Source organism: Portunus trituberculatus, chromosome 27, assembly GCF_017591435.1.
Source record: "Portunus trituberculatus isolate SZX2019 chromosome 27, ASM1759143v1, whole genome shotgun sequence".
Lineage (NCBI taxonomy): Eukaryota > Metazoa > Arthropoda > Malacostraca > Decapoda > Portunidae > Portunus > Portunus trituberculatus.
The window spans coordinates 3,265,715-3,289,916 of record NC_059281.1 but is presented as its reverse complement, the minus strand read 5'-3'; the positions used below and the strand labels follow the sequence as shown (position 1 = coordinate 3,289,916).

The following is a 24,202-nucleotide window of genomic DNA, read 5'->3' as shown; positions in this document are numbered from 1 at the left end:
GGCGCACCGGCAGGAAGATTAGAAAGCAAGGCTGCAGGTTAGATATAAGAAAATATTTCTTTAGTCATAGGGTGGTAGACTTCTGGAATGCATTGTCAGAGACGGTTGTAAATAGCACTAGTTTGACAATGTTTAAAAACAGATTAGATAAGCACTTAAATTTATTAGATTTATAATTATGTATAGGGCTGCATATGATAGTTTTTATAAGAAATTTACTATAGTTAAACAAGACATGATCCCCATGTATGGGGATCACAGATTGTAGAGGAATTTGCTGCAGGACTTAGCCCTGTTAATGGTCCAAATATTTAGAATTAGTATATAATGTATTGTGTACTTGTAAGTGTATCTTTAAGTACTGATGACGAGGTCGCTGTGCGACTGATACAGGATAACCTAGATGGGCCCTGGTGGCCCTTTGTTATCCTATTATTTATGTTATGTTATGTTATGTATCCTCTCAAACGCCGGTGAGAGGTAGCGAGTTGCCGTGCCGGGATTCTTTGGGACGCTCGCTCCCGAGAGGTGGTACTGCGGTGACGTCATTAACAAACATGGCGGCCCAAACAACATAGTGCCCTTCGTGCCCTTTCCAGGGACTAGACTATGACTTGGTTCTCCGTCACGCTCACAGATGCACTGGGAAGTACTTTACAAGTACCTGAGTGGGAGAGGTGCTTTGAAGCAGTGGCAATATTTCGCAGTCATGGATGAAATATTTGCTGGAGATCCATCATAGCTCCTGATGCTTTGGCCGCCAGGGACGCGTTACCATAGCAACGAAGCGGGTTTGTCTGGAAGCGTCTGACTCTGCCATGACCGTGTTCTGAGCCTTGCCCTTGGTACAACAGCACACCGTAAATCATGCATGACGTCACGCTGTTGGACAGCGCAGCCGATGAGGAATTAATAATTATGGGTATGTAAATAAAAATGGATTTTACTTTAAAAAAAAATCTTATTTTTTTTACCATGTCTTGTTAAATCGGTAAAATTTACAGTTTAACATAATATCCCTTATCTCTACCATCATTCCCCCAACCCCTCCAACAAGCGGTATTATTTTACTGTAGCATGAACAGCAAGTTGGCTTTCGTTACCCTTCTCATCTTAAAGACCTTAATTGTTCTGATCAATTTGAACCGATACATACCCGACGCAAATTGTTATTTTTATTTTATTTTTTTTTCAAGATTAAACTCACTGTTGTGTCAATGGCGGAAGGCGACACACCACCACGTGCCATAGACAGACGGGCACTGAGGAACGCCATTTTGGTGTGTGCGTATGTTACATTATCTGCGCAAGCGGGATATATTATGACGGTGATTGGTTCTTTTGTTTCAACATGAAATCAGTAGCCAATAAAAAAAAAAAAAATTCAGCCAATCATAGTGTTGTATTTCAACGTGTGGCGAGAGAAGCGGTTCAGTTCGAAATATTTGAATCAGTCTTAGGAAGATGTCACCGTGTGTTGGGTGTAGCGTGCATTATTTCCTTGCTATTCACCGAAGTGAGCTGTTCATGTTATTGTAAAAATTTACCCAGCCACCTTCTTTTAGTGACGTCTCCAGCGACGAGGAAGGACTGGACCACCAATAAGGTAATGACTTTCTATGCATATCTTACCCATTGCAGTTAGGTTGGGTAAGGTCAGGTTAGGTTAGTTTAAACTAGGTTAGGTTAGGTTTAAGTTAGGTTAAGTTGGGTTTAGGTTAGGTTAGGTTAGGGTAGGTTTAGGTTAGGTAAGGTTAGGTTTAGATTAGGTTAGGTTAGTATATATTCATTGAAAACCAGTAAAAATAAATCAGAAAAAAAAGCTTCGTTTTACTGGAAACTCGTATATCAACATCAGACGGGGGTAGGAGGGGTGATAAAAAAAAAAAAGCTGTTTCGCATGGAAAAGAAAGTGTATATTCAAAACGGGTCGAAATTTAACACCACGAAATCGTTTCCTTAAGAACCGGAGGGTGTAAAAAAAAAAAAAAAAAAAACTACAGATTTGCGACGGAAACGAAGTGCACATTCACTCAAAACAGGTCAAAATCTACCAGAAAAGAAATTATTTCATCCCAAAGTGAGCTGTTCATGTTATTGTAGAAATTTAACCAACAAGCCTTTGGATGGGGGAAGGCATATATTTTTATTTATACCATGTGGGCTTTTCACGGGAGTTTATAGGCTAAAGGGGATACTTTTTGAGGGTACCTCCTATCTCAAAGCCCACCCTCTAGGAAACCGTTGCCCCGAGTGAGGAAGCCTAACCTACACTCGGACCGTGGACAGGATTCGAACCCGTGCTCTTGGAGACCCCTCAGACCCCAAAGCACGCATGGTTCCACTGTACCACAGCATATATATATATATATATATATATATATATATATATATATATATATATATATATATATCTGTCGCTGTTCTGCTGTGCGGCCAACCACCCTCTCTTTGTTTCCACCATCTTGTTGTGCCTGCAAGCATCGCCTCAGTACCAGGGTAGTCTTCAGCTGAGGTGGACGCGGGTTCTCGTTGGTCTGGCACAGGGTAAAGAGAGCGACGTGTTGCTGGATTTCTCTAGGTGCTCACTAGTCATCGGTCTGGGAGTTGTGCCCTCCCTTGAGTAGCTGGCTTGTTACTCGGTAGACCGTGGCTGTGTAGGACAGTGGGCTTGTTGTCCTAAGGACAGTGTGGCCGGTTGGGGCTGCATTTCCTGTTTGCGTTTGTCCACTCGGGTGTGGCGACGCGGAGGGACGCGTTATTGTTTCGTCCTGTTGTTGCTGTTGGTGGCTGTGGTCACCAGTGTGTTTTGGTGGGAGGCTGTGTGCCCCCATCATCTGTTGTGTAGTATCAGTAGTATACTGTTTATAGTACCAAGTGAGCCTTCAGCGGAGATAGACACCACTCTCGTCGGTCTGGCACAGTGAGAGAGATGCGTGTTGGCTGGGTTTTTCGTGGTACTCATTAGTCATTTAGTCATTGGTCTGGGAGTTGTGCCCTCCCTTGAGTAGCTGGCTTGTTACTCGGTAGACCGTGGCTGTGTAGGACAATGGGCTTGTTGTCCTGAGAAAGTGTGGCTGGTTGGGGCTGCATTTCTCGTGCGCTCGTCCACTCGTGGTGTGGCGACGCGGAGGGACGCGTTATTGTTTCGTCCCGTTGTTGCTGTTGGTGGCTGTAGTCACCAGTAGGGTTTGGTGGGTGGCTGTGTGCCCCCATCATCTGTTGTGTAGTATCAGTAGTACACTGTATTATAGTAGTTGTTGCCACGCACGCTAGTGAAAAGCTGAGAAGCTTCGTACTGTAGGCCAGTGGTGTGTAGATCTCGTCCGCCAGACGTGTCTGTGACGAGTATCTGGACTCCGTGTGTGGCTGTTGTCACCTGTAGGTGGTGTCTAGGCTTGTGTGTACACCACCGGATGTGCTGTAAACCTCATATATTGTAGTAGTCGTAGGCTAGGGGTGTCAGTCTGACAGGTGTTAGGAAGCACTTGTCGTAGTAAGATAGTATAGTAATATACCGCGCGTGTTGTCCCGGTCTGTGAGTTATCACAGTCTGTGGACAAGGCGTGTGGAGAGGCATTAATACTTCCTAGAGAAGTGGGTGGAATTGTCCTTGTGGGCGGTTTCTCTAGGGGGTATTAAAGCCTCGCCCTGTTACACATAGCATCTACCATTTATAAATTCTACTTGGTTGGGGAGGAGAAGAGTTGCTGAGGAGATTCCCTTACAGTGGGGGAAGTTATACACTGTTGGCGACCTTGAAAGAACCTGAGGGTTACGGCTGCTGTGATTTATAGTAGTGGGAACTCTGTGGAGTGTTATGTTCCCCACTGCACTGACCGTAACAAAGCTGGCGATTTTGCCAGGATAACACTCTAGTGAGCTGTAGCAGTTAACCGCAGTCGTGACCGTAACAATATATATATATTTTTTTTTTTAAATCAAGAAAAATTTCCCTATATGTTTGAAGGATTTCCCTAAATCTAAAGAAATTTTCCTATATCTAGGGAAATTTACAAAGCATAACCTTCTCCCTCTAGGACACTAAGCTAATCCTAACATAAACCTACCCTAACGCATTCTAGTCTGGGGGTAGGGCTGCCCCACCTCTTGGACACTAACCTAACCCTAACATAATTCTAACCTAATGAATCCAAGCTGGAGGGGCTGTGCCTCCCCCCCCCACACCCTCCCTCCAGAACCCTAACATAAACCTAACCTAATGTATCCTAGCCAGGGGTCTGTACCCCCCACAACCCCCCACCCCAACTGGAACACTGACCTGCTCCCCTGCGCTAAAACCTAGTTCTCTTATAGCTCTACACAAAATGCCCCATCTCTACTAGTAACTCTCCAGTATAAATTCATAACTCAAAATACCTTAGTGAGAGGGTGAAGATCCTGGCTGCGGGTCATCCTCTACTCAAGTGTCATTAAGTTCACTGTACTCCACGGGGACAGCAGGAGCGATGATTTACCAGTAATCAAATTCACAACCTTTACAACTAATGTCAATGGTGGCCATGGCTGAACTGAGTACACAGATGTCCCTATGCACTTGTCTGCCCAGCTGTGCCCTGCCTACGAATACATATAGCAAATTCCCATTGGCGCAGCTTGTGGTGTTGAGATGGTGGCACATCATTGGACAAAAGAACTATAGACACAATGAGAATCCTATTCAGCAGTTACCCACAAACCCCAGCTATAAACAAATGCAAGCCAGTGTACTGCTCATTTCTGAGTGTGGAACTCCGTAGCTCGCCACAGCTTGCAGGACCTAGAGAAAACTCGACAGACACAGCACATTCCCGGACCTATTGCAGCATTATTATTAATTTGCAGCAGGTAGTGTACTTATTGGAAATGTTGTAAATAGTAAGAACAACAACCTAAGGGTGGCCAAAACCATCTACAGTTTATTGCATGAAACTGTAGTAGAACAGTAAATCAATCTTAATATCAAGAGTTTGCCTTTTATTTTGCATAATAATGAGTGATTTGCTGCTGTTTTAATGTAATCTGTGTGTGTGTGTGTGTTATAATTTTTTTTGAAGAACATCTCATCCTAGTAACAGCTATTGCTGCCCCTCTCCAGGACAAGCCTATATGTGGACCTGGTCAGAAAGTGAGATGCTAGTGTGGGTGAAAGGGATCATTATGTTAAAATTAATGAAAATGAAAGATTTCCAAGAAATACTGGAAGCTCACAATTGAACAAAACACTTAAGTAGTGACAAGATATTTCCTGTACTTTAACATTTTCTTCTTGCTCCCTTGTCATAGTACCACATGACCTCACTTGTCTCATTTCTTTCCTATAGACAAATAATGAGAAATACTCTATAGGTTGGTGGAATATCAGGAAAAAATAAGGTCAAGTTTTAGATCATTCAATTTAAAAGGAAAAGCCATTTTCTCATAATTTATGGTAAACTATGTAGTTATTCATTACAATCTTTTTTCTTTTTCTTCTTTTTCTTTTGTTTTGTGGTGGTGACATAGACTTCTGCAGTGCATGGATCAGTTACTTCTGTTTTGTGCTTTTTCTTTTTCTTTTTTACTGGATTTGATTCATAAGTCTCTTGTTTGTCCTCTACTGCTGCACACTCATCCTTTCCTTCATCTTTCTTTCTTTTACTTTTCTGCTTCTTTGTATGTTCAACACAATTCTCTGGTTCTGATCCATCAACACAAGTTACAGCTTGAACATCTTTGTTCTTGCTGGATTTCCTTTTCTTCTTCTTTGGCTGCACTTCATCTTGCTGTACTTGTGAGTCTGCTGCACCCCACTCCTGCAGCAGCAACAGTTCCTGCTCCCTCACTCGGGCAAGCTTGGCTGTCATATTCAGTCCATGGCGAGCTCCCCTGAAGGAAGGAATGAGGTAATGCCTTGTGAGCAATACAATGCATCTAAAGAAGGGAACTTAAAAACTGGATTGTTACATAACCTACAAATTGATTAGTGGTTTGTATACAACCTGTAATTATTGAGACTGAATGGATGATTTCTGTTCTTTTATTTAATGGTATATTTCCTCTGTATGATAATGTTTAATTGTAGCATATTTCTTACTTGTGAGCTGTGCGTCCTTTACAAAGCTTTAATAGCTGCTCATCTGACAGCCTTAGAGATTTGTCCTTCTCTTGTTCCTCATCACTGGTGTCCAATTCATGTGTCTGTGCTTGTCCGACCAGAGTTCCTCCCTGATGGTGCAGGGAGAAAATGAACAGTGGTTTCTGTGATTCATGTTGTTTGCTGCTGTAACGTGTGCTTCAATTTTACCTTATATATTTAAGAAATTCAGTTATGTTTTTTTTTTTTTCCAGAGAAAAAAATTACACTGAGTTAAATAAACATATATATTTTTTTGGTTTCTTCAGATATGTAAGATATCTTATTATTTTTCATAAGGAAAGGATCATAATGCATCAAGTATGTATGTCAACTTGCACTGCAAAGACTTATGCTGTAAACTAATGAAGGAGCTTCAGCATTCCATCTCCAGCAACATATATGCTACATAATGGCTAATAAAAAAAGAGACTACACTTTCTGTAGTGTCAGGACAGTCAAGCCAACCAAAAATCATTTGCACCATATTGATTGATGCAGTGTATCCCTTACAAAAATATAAGGCAGAGAAACAGGAAGCCATTATGGTGGACTCATGAGATAGGTAGCCAGATCAGAGAGAAGAAGAGGGCATACAGAGAGTTGCAGAAAAGTGGGGAAGATGTAGATTTGATTAGGTACAGACAGGTCAGAGATGATTTGAGTAAGGTTATAAAAAAAAGTAAAAGACAGGCAGAGATAAAACTAGCTAGAGCTGGGAGTAAAGATCCCAAAAAATTATATAGTTATTACAAGGTCAGTGATAAAAGAAATAAGGATAGGATTGGACCACTCAGAAAAGATGGTGTAGTAGTGGATCAAAATGAAGACATAGTAGAATTATTGAATGAACAATTTTCTTCAGTATTTACTAGGAAAGAATAGGAAATCCTGTTACAAACAGTGCGACGAGTAGTTTAAGAGCTTTAGAAAATATTGATATAAAACCGGGAATTATTAGGAAATTTATTCTTGAACTAGACGATAGGAAAGCTAGTGGTCCTGATGAGCTACATGCCAGAGTACTTAGGGAGGGTGTAGACAGTATTTCTGAAGCACTTAAGTTAATCTTTGAAAGATCACTTAGGTTTGCTGAGATACCTCAGGACTGGAAGTTAGCTAATGTTACTCCAATATTTAAAAAGGTAGGAAGGATGATGCGAATAATTATAGACCGATCAGTTTAACTAGTATAGTATGTAAGATACTAGAGAAAATCATTAAGGGTAGTATTTGGGAGCATTTAAATGAGAATAGATTAATTAGAGATACCCAACATGGCTTTAGATCAGGGAGGTCCTGTCTTACAAATTTGCTCGATATCTTAGAATATATTACCAAGGAGTTAGATGATGGAAATAGCATAGATGTTATATATCTAGATTTTAGCAAGGCGTTTGATAAGGTACCGCATAGGAGGCTAGTGTACAAATTGAGACTACATGGGATAGGGGGTAGGTTAGTTGATTGGATTAGTGAATGGCTTTCTGATAGGAAACAGAGAGTAGTATTAAATGGGGCAATGTCTGAGTGGAAGGAAGTGGTTAGTGGGGTACCCCAAGGATCAGTGCTAGGACCTCTTCTTTTCTTGGTGTACATTAACGATTTAGATATAGGAATTAGTAGCAAAGTATCAAAGTTTGCAGATGATACTAAGATAGCATGTGCAGTACAGGGTGAAAAGGACAATTACAGAATACAACGAGACCTGGACAGGCTGATAGCATGGGCAGACAGGTGGCAGATGGAGTTTAATTCTAAAAGTGTCAGGTTATGCATTTAGGTAAAGACAACACAAACTTTAACTATGAGATGGAGGGATGTTGGCTAGAGGCAGTAGAGGAAGGAAAGGATTTAGGAGTAGTGATAGACAGGACTATGAAATTTTCAAAGCAATGTTTAGAAGCAAGAAATAGGGCAAATAGGATCCTGGGTTTTATAAATAGAAATGTTAGTTATAAAAGTAAGGAAGTGGTGCGTAGCTTATATAATTCCTATGTTAGGCCCCATTTAGAGTATTGCATACAGGCCTGGTCACCCCACTATAGGCAGGATATCAACATGTTAGAAGCAGTTCAGAGAAGAGCAACTAGGATGATACCAGCATTAAAGCGCCTGGAGTATAGAGATAGATTAAAGGAATTAAACATGTTTTCATTTGAGAGGAGATGTATAAGAGGATATGATAGAGTTATTTAAAATGTTCTCAGATACAAACTACATAGATGTGAGATCTTTCTTTACCTTAGAGGAGGGAAATAGGACTAGAAATCATGGCAGGAAGATTAGAAAGCAAGGCTGCAGGTTAGATATAAGAAAATATTTCTTTAGTCATAGGGTGGTAGACTTCTGGAATGCATTGCCAGAGACGGTTGTAAATAGCACTAGTTTGACAATGTTTAAAAACAGATTAGATAAGCACTTAAATTTATTAGATTTATAATTATGTATAGCACTGCATGATAGTTTTTATAAGAAATTTACTATAGTTAAATAAGACATGATCCCCATGTATGGGGACCACAAATTGTAGAGGATTTCGCTGCAGGACTTAGCCCTGTTAATGGGCCAAATATTTAGAATTAGTATATAATGTATTGTGTACTTGTAAGTGTATCTTTAAGTACTGATGACGAGGTCGCTGTGCGACTGATACAGGATAACCTAGATGGGCCCTGGTGGCCCTTTTTTATCCTATTATTTATGTTATGTTATGTTATGATTATTTATGTCCTGATTGCCAATGTATAAGAAAAGCAAGCCACCATGAGAGTCCTGACAGGTCTGATCCAACACAAGTGTCTCATAGAAAAATTATTCTGCCTCCTAACCAATTTGGCAGTGGTTCCATGATGTGCCAGGGAGGCCATCACAACTGCAGTGTACTTGCCTTCACAAAGCCTCCATAAAACTTAGACTTGGTGTTGTTTCTTGATGGTCTCTTGGTGCTCACCTCCAAACTTTGTTTCTGATTGACTTCCACAAAACCACTCTGTAGAGATGAGGTCAGTTTATGAGCAAAGACATGAATACAGTAACAGTACCCAAAATCCCAATAAATGAATTGGCATGAACTGGACATGATGACAAAGAGTACAATGCAAAAAAAGTTATTCTCTCTACGCCTATTTATCATGGTACCTATATGAAGGGTTCACTGTAATCAAGGAAAAAGAAATGTCACTGGTTGACAAAAGATGAATGTAGGAAAGAAAAGTTGTAAAAATCTTCAAGGATGTACTCGGCCTTGGAAAGGAGCTCTGGTAAATTGGGGCCAGCATAGGCAGTGCCAAGCCTAGACTATTATGTGGCATTTGCCTTAGAGCATGTGGACCTATGATAACAATAAACACCCTACAAGTATGTAAATAAGCCTGAAACTAATTAGGATACTTACAGCCAGATTCTTAAACAATACCTTCTAACTTCGTTACTTGAAGGGTATTGTGCACGAGAATATGGTATTCTTAAGAGCGAACCCCACCTTCCCAGAGCTCAGGAAGGCAATGTTCAGGCAGGATTTACTTCGCCGCGAAGGTGAACCAAGACTCATGTCTTCGTCATTACCTTCACATAAGTTTTGGCTAAATTACCTATTATCATAATTTTTTGTGAACTAATTGATTTTAAAACATGAAAGTATATAGGTTATCATTCAAATAGCTACTTTACACAAATTATGATCAAAACCAAACCCAGGAAGTAGGAACAACAACTGTCAACAACATCGCCACCACTGCCAGCTTCAGTCACCACATCTCCATCTCCCAAGTTTTCTATTAGAATTCTACTTAGCTTACGATCAGTTGTATGTCTTTATTGCTTGATAAGTACCCATTTATGTAGATAGCTGGTGGACTGCCCTCTTCCCATAGCCTGCACAGTTGAAGGTGGTGATTTTCTCCCATGTTATAGCCACTATATGATCATCTGTGCTTTTACTTAGAAGCACTTTTCCTGGCTCACTAAGTCTACATATTAGTAAATCATGCTCTGTAGCAGCAACATATTGCTTGTGGTGGAATGGTGAGGCAGTGTGGTCTGGACTGGTCAAGTCATGTCAAATCAGGACTGCATGGCTGGCAGCTGAGGTGAGGGTAAACAAACACTGCTACCAGCCACCACCAAATTATACTCATGGTTTATTTTGTTAAATGCATTAAAAGTAAATGTATGAATATGGGATAATATTCTCTCTCTCTCTCTCTCTCTCTCTCTCTCTCTCTCTCTCTCTCTCTCTATATATATATATATATATATATATATATATATATATACATTTAACCCTCGGCTATCGCGCCCAATTGGGGCCGAAATAGCTGCACCATAGCTGAATTGAACAACTAATGGTGAAAATTGTTATTGGTGCCGCAACCACAAATTTTACTCCTAATATCCCTCATTTTTAGCTTTTTTTAATTACTGTATAATCCATTGGTACCAATTAAAACATGTCAAGGTTATAACATAAAAAAATTACATCAGCTCATTGTATTTACTTTATCTTTTTGCCATTTGTGTGGCCATTGTGAGCACAAAAAATGGTAGAATCTGGCTATCACTGTCTAGTGGGGAGGACACGCACTCATCTTGGCGGGAAGGCGGTTTTGGCCAATGAGCGCTCAGATATACCATGACGTCATGGCTGGGCGCGCGATAGCAGGCATCTGAGGTCGTGATAATGAAATTTTAGAAGCTTTTCATGGGTGCGTGATAGCAGTAAAACGCGATAGCTGAAGTCGCGATAGCCGAGGGTTGACTGTATATATATATATATATATATATATATATATATATATATATATATATATATATATATATATATATATATAAATTTGAGTATTTCTGAAATCATTTCTGTGTTCTGTTCATACTATATGTAACTGTCTTACACTGGCTGTGAAATGAAGGTGGCAAGATGGTGAGCTTGAAGCAAAAACAGTCTAAAGTAAGACTGCTTGAGGGCAGGTCAGTAGGGCTGGGCAAGATCAGACAATATACCGTATTTGATGGCTAATAAGACTCACCTTTTCACTCAAAAAAAGTCTCAGAAAATGAGCGTGTGTCCTATGAGGCCAAGGTTCAGCATTGAGACAGTGTGATTGGTGGCAATAGAAGCTCTAAAATGAAACCCCAGACATCTTTGCACATATGAACAAAGTAATGATTGGTACTACACCACAAAACAACTCTTTCTTTCAAGGTAACAATATATAATAGGTCATACTTACCGGTAATTCACATAGAATGACACCAGTTTGGAAGAGTTGGCCTAAGTGACTATGCACCACGCATTGAATGTACCAAAACAAAACACGTGGTCGGTGATCTTGATCCTGATATGGGTAACTGTGTTCTTAACAGTGTGATGCCATTACTCCTTGAGGTAAGACACACTGTGGTAATGATCTTACTCTTTGAGGTGGGCTCTTACAACTGAATTGATAGTAAACACTCCACCACCATTTTATCTATATTTTGTTAAAATATAAATAAGTTCCAACAGGGCTTGAATACCCTGGTTGGCAGCATCTTGGGAGATGTCACCCTGAAATCATAGTTACTCTTCACTAGAGAAGGCCACTGTGGAAAGGAAAGGTTTTGCTCGAAACATGTGACCATTCAACATCATAAGGGAAAACAAGTGAAATAATGATAGTGAAAAGAGTCCCACCTGATCTTTTGTGACTGTAATATTGTCGACTGCCTTGTTGAACACATGGTCCCACCACTGGAACTTGAACTGCTCACCCATGTCATAGCCCAGGCCTGTACTGTTGAACTTCAACTTGGGCTTGATGGCCTCAGTGATACCTTTCTCCTCTCGACCTAACCCTTTACCTGGGAATGAAAAAAAACCCATAAAATACTCACATTTTACTGCAAAATTGATATTCTATTAATAATATTGTCAATGTTTTTACAAAATGAAAAATTTATTTTGGTTACCTACACTGAGACAATGTCTTCTCATATGTATTGTATATAGAAAAAGAAGAAGAAAAAAAGGAGTATGCAAACTACATATTAAATTCATTCAGCTGAAAGTTAACTATGGCTGGACACTAGCTGAATAATGTGTAAACTTGGTGCCAGGTTTAGGAAGCCCTGCTGGACAATATCCAGATTTATTTGATGTCCTTACAAACTTCTAACAAATTTGCTTTATAAAAGATAAATATTTATCCGGTAATGGAAAAATTAATTTAAATTTATCAAGCAATCATCCATTCACAGACCAAACACAAGCAGCAGCACCTTAACACAGCTGCTGCATGCCACACAGAGGATTGAAGTGGACTAATGGAATTACAATTAGACTACTATGAACCACCTAAATCTCTGGGCAAGTCCAACATGCCTTTTCTTATACTCATTCATGGGGAAAAAGTTTAAGCTAGCAGGGTTCCGATTAGTAAAAAATGTAACCTTTACTCTAATATTTGTGAGATGCTAATTAAAAGGAAGCACAGTATCAACCTCAAACTACCCTGCTTACACTTAGATAAAATATGGTAAAAGTACAAAATATGGATGACTGATGTGTAACTGAAAATGTAACAGGCCTCTATGTACCATTGGCTGCTATGTACCATCCATGGCTACTATGTACCTGGCTGCTATGGACCATCCCTGGCTGCTATGTACCATGATTATAGTTATGTAACTTTATTATTAATATAATTAATAATAATGTTTATTTGTTTGCCACACAAATAGAAAATAGAGCAAATAGAGCTCTGCTCATTATTTGCTTCGAAAAGGACAACTTAGGAATTCCAGTGGATCTGCTCACTATTTGCTTCCCTTCATGGCTGCTGGTTTTACTGGGCCCAAGCAGTGTACTGCAGAATGAAGAGACTAAGTCTACAAAATGCCTATATTAATCAACTCGCTGTAAGACAATTAATTCGGCAGTTAATGGTGCTGCTAAACTTACCTCCATCTAATATAGAGCCAGCTTTTCATCAAATCACAAGCCAGTCACTTCCTGATCTCATTCCCTACTATGGGAAAAAAAAAAAAAAAAAAAAAAAAATCCTCCACATTCTTGCAGCTCCTACAAGCACCCTGTCTTACTAATAACGATGCAGGAGGGTGGCACCATACAATTAACAAGGTATAGCAAAAACCAATTCTATAAACATGTACCTCTTTATTAGTATGTATTCTACAAGACGAATCTAGTAGAATTCATATGAATGTAAAATTAGTAAAACAAAAGAAAAATGTATAGATACTAGAGAAAGCATGCTATCCAAAAGCAAATTAAGCTCGATGACCCATGGATGAAATATGAGAACAAATCCATGACAACATCAGAATTTCTTAATCGCTGCATTGAACTGCTGGATCATATTGAGGACTAAGCCTGTATCAAGTCAATGTACAGTATGCTGAATCTTATTGTTTAAAATTTTAATTATTGTATGCAGTTTTAATATGTTTATGCTTTTGTGTTATCTTTTAATGTAGTTTCACTACTTTTATATCATGTATATTACTTTTTTTTTTTTTTTACAGTAAATATCTTATCTTCCTACTTGGTATCTGGTACATGGCAGCCTTGTTTGGTACATACAAGCTAAAGCAGTGGTACATAGGAGCCAGTACATAGGTAGCAGCCCATCAATGGTACATATAAGCCAAAGCAGTGGTATATAGGAGCCAGTACATAGCAGCCAACGGTATATAGCAGCAAGCATTCACTGAAAACTATGTTTTGTGATGCTCATCATACATATGGCTTTTATATTGGTATTGATGTTATATGTTTCACTGTATATGTAAAGGTTTGGACACACTGCATGTGATTTGTTGGGAGGGTAGAGGGCAGTGTGATGCCCAGCATTTCAGACAAAAACAAACACACATTATGAACGGAGTTGCCATATTGGATACAGGTACATAGTGGCTAAGCTTGGAGGGAACCCACTACCCATGTCCAGTGAGGCCACTCAAAGCAAATAATGTATGTTTGTTCTTCCCTATGACTCCCTTAACATTCAGCTGTCCTTGACCCTCCCAATGAAACGTATGCAGTGGAAGATTTGGAGAAAGATGGTACTTGTGTGTATTGTATTTATATAAATCAGTTACTAAGTACCTCTACGCTAGGAATTTATTTGATGCAGAATTATAATATGCTATCAAATTTCGATAGTGAGCGTATGCACGCGTCTAATTATCAATATAATTAACTTCTACTGTTATATGAAACTCATGGCACTTTACTGGCATACGGTCACGGCGGCGTTGCAGAGTACATTCCTTTGGGTTAGTGAAGCCTGTACGCTCACTAAACAAATAACAATTGCACACGCCCATCACCACAAGAAATATACACATCCATATTTTGTGTTATATTCCTTACGAATCTTTTGCAATTTCCTGGATAGTGCACCATGTGCAGCACCACAGGAAGAAAATCCTTACCTTCACTCCACCCATATTTCTCCAGCACTGACCGAGCGAAATTAAATCTTGCGTCAGACATTGTGTTGGTGAACTGTGTCTTGGTGAGGTGGCGAGGCTGAGGAGCGGCCGTGGAGAAGAGAGGCGTTGTGTGAGGTCAGGCCATGAAGATGATATCTGGGAATAAGGCCTCGTGGGCCCGTGGGTAGGGAAGGATCAGCTGTGTTGTGTTTTGTACTGGAGTGCTGGAAAAGCTTTGCAACGGGGCGACCTTTCTGATATGTGATTGATTGATTGATTGATACATTTATTGTTGAATTAATAAATAATTGCAACAAAGGAAGAGGATGGGCCTTGCCACCCACCCCCTGGACAAAGACTTAAGGTTAAAGTATAAAAAATCTAACACTGGACAGTATACAAAACAAGAATACATATGTGTTGATTTGATTTAATTTGATAAGTTTTAGCTTGTATATTAAAATTGCAGCCAGCAGAGGAAGAGGACGGAAATTTCCTATCTTTCCATGGTTATGGTCATGGTCAAAATATTTACAAAATATGATAAACTCTCTCTCTCTCTCTCTCTCTCTCTCTCTCTCTCTCTCTCTCTCTCTCTCTCAGCTTAGAATATACAGCAGTGGTATGGTCACCATACAGGCAGAAGGACATCAAGAAACTAGAAAAAATCCAAAGGACCTCAACAAAGATAGTCCCGGAAATAAAGGATCTTCCCTATAAAGAAAGACTGAAGGAAATGGAACTACCAACTTTGAAGGATAGACGGGAAAGAAGAGGCCTAATAACGATGTATAAGTCAGTAAACCGTATGGAAAAGGTAGATAAACAAGACCTAATCACTGACAGAGGATAGAGGTGGACGAACAAGAGGACATTCCGAGATCATAAAAAGTGTCAGTGTCTGAGGAACATTAAGAAGTTAAGTTTTCCACATACGACGGTGGACATCTGCTGAATGGATTGAATGAAGAAATTGTAGCAGCAGAAAGTGTGCATAAATTTAAGGAAAAGTTGAATAATTGTACATATAGAGACAGGTCACTATGAACCCCCGCTCGAATCCTGTAATATACAGCTAGGTAAAATACAACTAAGTAAATTTCGTTTCATCCACTCCCCTCTCCTGACTTACTGCCTTCAGCCTCTTCCTCACCGCCGAAATGTTGCATCTCTTTCTATCTTTTATCGCTATTTTCATGCTAACTAATCAAGTATTCTTGCTAACTGCATGCCTCCCCTCCTCCTCCGACCTCGCTCCACAAAGCTTTCTTCTTCCTCTCATCCCTATTCTGTCCAACCCTTTAATGCAAGAGTTAACCAGTATTCTCATTCATTCATACCTTTCTCTGGTAAACTCTGGAACTCCATACCTGCTTCTGTATTTCCATCGTCCTACGACTTAACTTCTTTTAAGAGGGAGTTCTCAAGACATTTTGTTCTTGACTTGGATAACTCTGAATTTTGGTTCATTCTCTTGACTTTTAAGGGAACTGGCAACCAAGTGGGCCTTTTTTTTCCATTTTTTGTTCACCCTTGGCCAGTTGAAAAAAAAAAAGATACAAAACACACACACACACACACACACACACACACACACACACACACACACACACACACACACACAGGAGTTGTGTGGACCCCCCATAAAAAGAAACACATAAGGAAATTGGAGAGACTACAAAAAATGGCTACAAGAATGGTTCCAGAATTTAAAGGGATGACATATGAGGAGAGACTAAAAGCAATGGATCTACCAACCCTGGAACAGAGAAGAGAGAGAGGGGATCTGATACAAGTTTATAAATTGATTAACGGAATGGATCAAGTGGATAATGAGAAACTAATCCTGAGAGAAGAATATGACATTAGAAGCACAAGATCGCATAGTAAGAAACTGAGGAAGGGAAGATGTCTGAGAGATGTTAAAAAATTTAGTTTTCCGCAAAGATGTGTTGAGACGTGGAACAGTCTGAGTGAGGAAGTGGTGTCAGCAAAGAGTGTACATAGTTTTAAAGAAAAATTGGATAAGTGTCGATATGGAGACGGGGCCACACGAGCATAAAGCCCAGGCCCTGTAAAACTACAACTAGGTAAATACAACTAGGTAAATACACACACACACCCACACACTCACACGCCCGGTAGCTCAGTGGTTAGAGCGCTGGCTTCACAAGCCAGAGGACCGGGGTTCGATTCCCCGGCCGGGTGGAGATATTTAGGTGTGTCTCCTTTCACCTAGCAGTGAGTAGGTACGGGATGTAAATCGAGGAGTTGTGACCTTGTTGTCCCGGTGTGTGGTGTGTGGTGTGTGCCTGGTCTCAGGCCTGTCCGAAGATCGGAAATAATGAGCTCTGAGCTCGTTCCGTAGGGTAACGTCTGGCTGTCTCGTCAGAGACTGCAGCAGATCAAACAGTGAAACACACACACACACACACACACACAGTTATGAACAGGTTGAATAAATTTGGCCTGACGACACTAGAAAAAAAGGAGGGAAAGAGGTGATCTGATAATACTATATAGAATATTAGGAGGTTTGGGAAAGGTTGACAGGGATGACCTCGTAGTACCTGAAAATAGTAGCACTGGAGGATATAAAAAGAAATTGAAACAGAGTGCGTGCAGAAAAGACATCAAGAAGCACATCTTTTCTCATATAAATATAACAGCATGGAATGAGCTTACTGATGAGACTATGTGAGCCAAGACAATCCACAAATTTAAGTAAAAATTTGGATAAAAGTAGGTATGGAGACGGGACAGCACGAACCTAGTGTGGCTCTTGTTCTGTATCTTACAACTAGGTAAATACAACTATATAGGTAAATACACCGCGTAGTGTAGTGGTTAGCACGCTCGGCTCGCAACAGAGAGGGCCTGGTTACGAGTTCCGGGTGCGGTCAGGCAAATGTGCAAGCTTGTTAATGTGTAGCCCCAGTTCACCTAGCAGTAAATAGATACGGGATGTAGCGTGAGGGGTTGTGGCCTCGCTTTCCTGGTGTGTAGAGTGTGTTGTGGTCTCAGACCTACCTGAAGGGGTCTATGAGCTCTGAGCTCGCTCCGTAATGGGAAAGGCTGACTGTGTGACCAGCAGACGACAGTGGTGAACTACACACACTGTGTGGTGGTGTAGTGGTTAGCACGGCTTAGCTTACAACCGAGAGGGCCCGGGATTGAATCCCGGGAGCGGTGAAGCAAATGGGCAAGCCTGTTAATGTGTAGCCTCTGTTCACTTAGCATTAAATAGGTACAGGATGTATCTTAAGGAGTTGTGGCCTCGCTTTCCCGGTGTGGGTAGTGTGTAATGTGGTCTCTGTCCTACTCGAAGATCGTCAGTATAAGCCCTGAGCCCTTTCCGTAGGAGAAAGGCTGGCAGGGTGACTAGCAGACGACACACACATACTCAGTACACACACACACACACACACACACACACACACACACACACACACACACACACACACACACACACACACACACACACACACACACACACACACACACACACACACACACACACACACACACTACGTGAAGGAGACACACCCGGGAATCGAACCCCGGTCCTCTGGCTGGCTTTACAATCCAGAGGACTGGGGTTCGATTCCCCGGCCGGATATTTGGGTGTGTCTCCTTTCACGTGTAGCCCCTGTTCACCTAGCAGTGAGTAGGTACGGGATGTAAATCGAGGAGTTGTGACCTTGTTGTCCCGGTGTGTGGCGTGTGCCTGGTCTCAGGCCTATCCGAAGATCGGAAATAATGAGCTCTGAGCTCGTTCCGTAGGATAAAGTCTGGCTGTCTCGTCAGAGACTGCAGCAGATAAAAAAGTGAAACACACACACACACCACGTAGTGTAGTGGTTAGCATGCTCGACTCACAATCGAGAGTGCCGGGTTCGAGTCCCGGTAAGCGGCGAGACAAATGGGCAAGCCTCTTAATGTGTGGCCCCTGTTCACCTAGCAGTAAATAGGTACGCGATGTAACTCGAGGGGTTGTGGCTTCGCATTTCCGGTGTGTGTTGTGTGTTGATGTGGTCTCAGTCCCACCCGAAGATCGGTCTATGAGCTCTGAGCTCGCTCCGTAATGGGGAAGACTGGCTGAGTGACCAGCAGGCGACCGAGTTGAATTACACACACACATACAAGTTTATAAATTGATCAACGGAATGGACCAAGTGGATAGCCTAATGAGCAACTGATCCTGAGAGAAGAATATGACATTCGAAGCACAAGATCGCATAGTAAAAAGCTGAGAAAAGGAAGATGTCTGATAGATGTTAAAAAATATAGCTTCCCGCAAAGATGTATTGAGACGTAGAACAGTTTAAATGAAGAAGTAGTGTCTGCAACGAGTGTGCATACTTTTAAAGTAAGATTGGATAAGTGTAGATATGGAGACGGGGCCACACGAGCATAAAGCCCAGGCCCTGTAAAACTACAACTAGGTAAATACAACTAAGTAAAATACACACACACACACACACACACACACGTCCGGTAGCTCAGTGGTTAGAGCGCTGGCTTCACAAGCCAGAGGACCGGGGTTCGATTCCCCGGCCGGGTGGAGATATTTGGGTGTGTCTTCTTTCACGTGTAACCCCTGTTCACCTAGCAGTGAGTAGGTACGGGATGTAAATCGAGGAGTTGTGACCATGTTGTCCCGGTGTGTGGTGTGTGGTGTGTGCCTGGTCTCAGGCCTATCCGAAGATCGGAAATAATGAGCTCTGAGCTCGTTCCGTAGGTAACGTCTGGCTGTCTCGTCAGAGACTGCAGCAGATCAAACAGTGAAACACACACACACAGAAGTTTGTTTCATATATATATATATATATATATATATATATATATATATATATATATATATATATATATATATATATATATATATATATATATATATATATATATATATATATATATATATATATATGTGTATGTGTGTGTGTGTGTGTGTGTGTGTGTGTGTGTGTGTGTGTGTGTGTGTCTCGTCTTGTCTCATCAATTCCCCCCTCTGACTGGTCAACTGTCTGCAGTCTCTTTCTCACCGCCGGAATGTTGCATCTCTTGCTATTTTCTATCGCTATTTGGGTGCTAACTGCTCTTCTGTTCTTGCTAACTGCATGCCTCCCCTCCTGCGGACAAATCATTCATACCTTTCTCTGGTGAACTCTGGTACTTCCTACCTGCTTATGTATCTCCGTCATCTTATGACTTGACATTCCTTTTTTCCTACTAACTCTGTCCGACCTGCAAGGGAACTGGCAACTAAATGGGCTTTTTTTTTTTTTCTATATCGCCCTTAGCCAGCTTTCCTCTTATATATATATATATATATATATATATATATATATATATATATATATATATATATATATATATATATATATATATATATATATATATAAACACACACACACACACACACACACACATACAGAAGCATGTTTCTTATTGAATTTCTTATAACGAGAAAAAAATGTGTCATGGGATCACCAAGGAATAAGTAACAATATTGCAAATGGAGCAACACACACACACACACACACACACACACACACACACACACACACACACACACACACACACACACACACACACACACACATTATTATTATTATTATTATTATTATTATTATTATTATTATTATTATTATTATTATTTTTACTATTGTTGTCAATACTATTAATATAATATATGTAATTATTTGTATTGTGTAATGGTTATTATCATTATCACTATTATTTGTTACTATTATTATTGTTGTTATTATTATTATTATTATTATTATTATTATTATTATTATTATTATTATTATTATTATTATTATTATTATTATTATTATTATTATTATTATTATATGTTACTATTTATTATTACTATTATAATTATTATTATTATGTTTTATTACTATTGTTATTATTGTTATTGTTACTATTATTATTATCATTATTATTATTATTATTATTATTATTATTATTATTATTATTATTATTTTTATTATTTTATTATTATTATTATTATTGTTATTTCTTTGTATTATGGGTATAACTATTATGCATGTATCTACTTTGATTGGGTTAAAGTTATGAATTACTTAACATATAATCATGTATTCGTCTTCCACCATAGTATATAAATTTCATTAGTCCTTAAAGAGCTTATGCTCCATGGATTATGGTCATTGTATATTATAATGTCTATAATAGTAGTCTGTCTGTATATATCAAGACCAATAAATATATCAATCAATCAAATCAATCTCTCTCTCTCTCTCTCTCTCTCTCTCTCTCTCTCTCTCTCTCTCTCTCTCTCTCTCTCTCTCTCTCTCTCTCTCTCTCTCTCACACACACACACACACACACACACACACACACACACACACACACACACACACTCTCTCTCTCTCTCTCTCTCTCTCTCTCTCTCTCTCTCTCTCTCTCACACACACACACACACACACACACACACACACACACACACACACACACACACACACACACATTGGTAATTGAATACGAAGCAAAGGAAATTGAATTAAAATCTAGAAGTTGTAAATAGTTTTCAGTATGTTTGTGTGCATTAAATATTCACGCATCCAAACGTTTAATACAATCATGATATTTGGCGATATTTTGAGTTCACTCCCGCTGTGCCTGATGACATAAATAATACATAACATCCTGAACTTACGTACGTATGATAGTCATGATAAATTGAATGATAACTACATAAACAAATGGATAAACGAGGGAGCTAATCAAGCGGTATTACATGATATTGCTGCATTTTTTATTTTTATTCTATAATACTTTTTACTCACTGTAATGGAGACTGGCAGGAGTTTAAGAAGAATGGAGAAAAGTGTTTAATTCTTTTCTTCTTTATTCCATCCCCTTTCCCAAATAGTGAATGGATAACGATGTTTAAATAGTTGTGTAATGTGGGGAGCTTTGAATGTTGCTTAATGCTGTCTTCGTGAAACACTTGAAATCATAGAAGGATAGCAAATTAAAGTGACATAAAAATACAAGTATAGTTCTAATTAGTCTCTTCAGAGTCTAAGCATATAATAGCTGTCATAGGAAGTTTAGAAAAGTACAAATTAAACAAAGATAAAAGCTGACAGAATTTAGAGATGGCTTATGTAACAAATAATTCAAAAGTAAACTAATGTATATGGTATATACATAGTCAGTCAAAATTTGCTTAGGTGCGTATAAGGATTTGAAGAACCGAGGCGCTATTTTGTAATCATGAAATTGTAAATTCACCGTTGCTCTTTGCCAAGTTACCGGAGTCCAAAGCCTTACCCGAACACAGGAATGGAATGATACACAGCTATTAGCGTTAACGGTACAAAATACTTTCCCAAGACCAAGGCTGAACAAACGTAGAATGTACCCAGAAATCGTCACTGCACAAACATTTCCATGAGCGATGCAGTGAAAGGTTAGCAAAGCAGTGTAGTTGTGGGAATGTTGACCTGCTGTTGATAGTACTGCTGCTGCTACTACTATACTACAAAGAACATTAAAAGAGATTATTTATGAACATTCTATACTATTACTATTTCTCCTACTACTACTACTAGTACTGCTATTACTACTACTACTACTACTACTACTACTACTACTACTACTACTACTACTACTACTACTACTACTACTACTACTACTACTACTACTACTACTACTACTACTTCTTTTTCTTTTTCTTCTTCTTCTTCTTCTTCTTCTTCTTCTTCTTCTTCTTCTTCTTCTTCTTCTTCTTCTTCTTCTTCTTCTACTACTACTACTACTACTACTACTACTACTACTACTACTACTACTACTACTACTACTACTACTACTACTACTACTACTATTTGAGAACTGCGGGTGGGACAGACAGGCAGACAGATTCTATTTCCCTGCCCTGCTAAGCCTTCCTCCCGCGCTCCTTTTCTCTCCAATCCTCTTCAGAGTTCACGGCAGAAAGCAGGTGAACACTTCTTCCTCTCCTCCTCCTCTTCCTCTTTCTCCGCCGTGATTTCCTCCACTTTACGGAGAAAAAACTCACGTGCACAAAAAATCTGGTGCTTTTTCCCCACTTTACGCCGATGAGGCCAAAGTTTGTGTGGAGTCCAAACACAGCAGTGAGCGGCAGTGTTACCAAGCCTGCGTTCATCCCTTGCATGCCGCGCCGGACACCGCTCAATACCTTTCCTTTTTTTCTCCTTCTTAATGAACAGCCAAGTGTATCTAAAGGCTATCCATCTATCCCATATTAGCTCTACTTGCTGTGTGGATAGCATGGTATTGATTAGTTAGGTATAAAGATGTTTAAAAAGGAAAAAAATGATGGGTGGTGTGTGCATGTGGAGAACATCACACCAGCTGTCTCTGTTTTGCGCGGTTTGTTGTTCATGGAGAGATCTTGAATTTAAAGTGCCCACTGCAGCGGCCCAAACTTTGCGCTGGAAGGGGAGAGGGAGGGAAAAAAAAATGCCTGCCAACGTGTATATTCGCTTTAGTCTGGGCGTTGCTTTTACCTCGTCACTACTTAGGGAAAGAGGAAAAAAAATAGAGCTTAAAAATATTTGCTGCGGGTCTCTCTCTCTCTCTCTCTCTCTCTCTCTCTCTCTCTCTCTCTCTCTCTCTCTCTCTCTCTCTCTCTCTCTCTCTCTCTCTCTATATATATATATATATATATATATATATATATATATATATATATATATATATATCCTTTCTTTTTACTTCTTTTCATTTACCATTCCTTACTTCTTTGTTTTTCTTTTCTTTCTTTGTGTTACATCTTTCACTTTGTTATCCTAAGCTTTCTTACTTTTTACTAGTTATCACTTTCTTGCATCTAGTTTTCAGTTGCTCTTTATTCATGCTACATTTCTTTATATTTTGCCATTTTTCTCCCCAGAGTAAGTTTTTTCTTTCCTCACCTGATTTATCTTTTCCTTTCTTTCTTCCTCTTTCTTCTTTCTTCCATATCCGTGCTTTGTTTAGTTATTCTGTTAACGTGGCGGGGGAAGGAAGACTGCCAGCCACTCTGCTTGGTTGAGACGCTTAAAAGATTCAGAAAACTTTGCAAACAGCCACGGAAAGCAAATATAAAGAGAATGTTGCTCACTAATACAGCCACTTCAATGCTTCTCCACTTCCCTGAGTCTTCCATTTTTTCCTCCTCCTCCTCCTCCTCCTCCTCCTCCTCCTCCTCCTCCTCCTCCGTCAACACGAAATTTGCCTTAATGAGATGGCACACTTGTAAGGTTATCACTTCTCTCTCTCTCTCTCTCTCTCTCTCTCTCTCTCTCTCTCTCTCAGCAAAGGCACAAAGGTTCCAACGCGCCCTTGGCAACGGTGCTGGAAGAACAGGAGGAAGGAAAGGAAAGGGGAGAGACAAAGAAAAAAAAAGATGTTTCTCGTCGTTTTCTTTCTTCTTTTTTTTTTTTTTTTTTCATTATGCGTTTTCTTTTTACCCAGACGAGAAGTAACCTTGGATCTGTTTGCACTTATGAATTCTTTTAGTTTTGATAATGAATGTTCATGTTGTATCTTTGTGTGTGCGTGCGTGTGTGTGTGTGTGTGTGTGTGTGTGTGTGTGTGTGTGTGTGTGTGTGTGTGTGTGTGTGTGTGTGTGTGTGTGTGTGTGTG

At 39.8% G+C, this 24,202-nt stretch overlaps 1 protein-coding gene across 2 annotated transcripts; it reads right to left on the bottom strand.

Moving 5' to 3' along the window:
• Window positions 1-5,382: 5,382 nt before the first annotated feature.
• Window positions 5,383-14,773, bottom strand: LOC123509608 (G patch domain-containing protein 4-like). 2 transcript variants are annotated; one of them, XM_045264040.1, is made up of 5 exons: window positions 14,552-14,773; window positions 11,790-11,956; window positions 9,006-9,107; window positions 6,077-6,207; window positions 5,383-5,868 (listed from the first exon to the last, which is right to left on the bottom strand). In XM_045264040.1, the coding sequence occupies exons 1-5, from the start codon at window positions 14,610-14,612 to the stop codon at window positions 5,445-5,447; spliced, it is 885 nt and encodes a 294-aa protein (XP_045119975.1). In that variant the 5' UTR covers window positions 14,613-14,773; the 3' UTR covers window positions 5,383-5,444. The 2 variants fall into 2 exon arrangements, with proteins under 2 accessions (XP_045119975.1, XP_045119976.1); XM_045264041.1 differs by having other exon boundaries at window positions 14,584-14,761.
• Window positions 14,774-24,202: the final 9,429 nt, after the last annotated feature.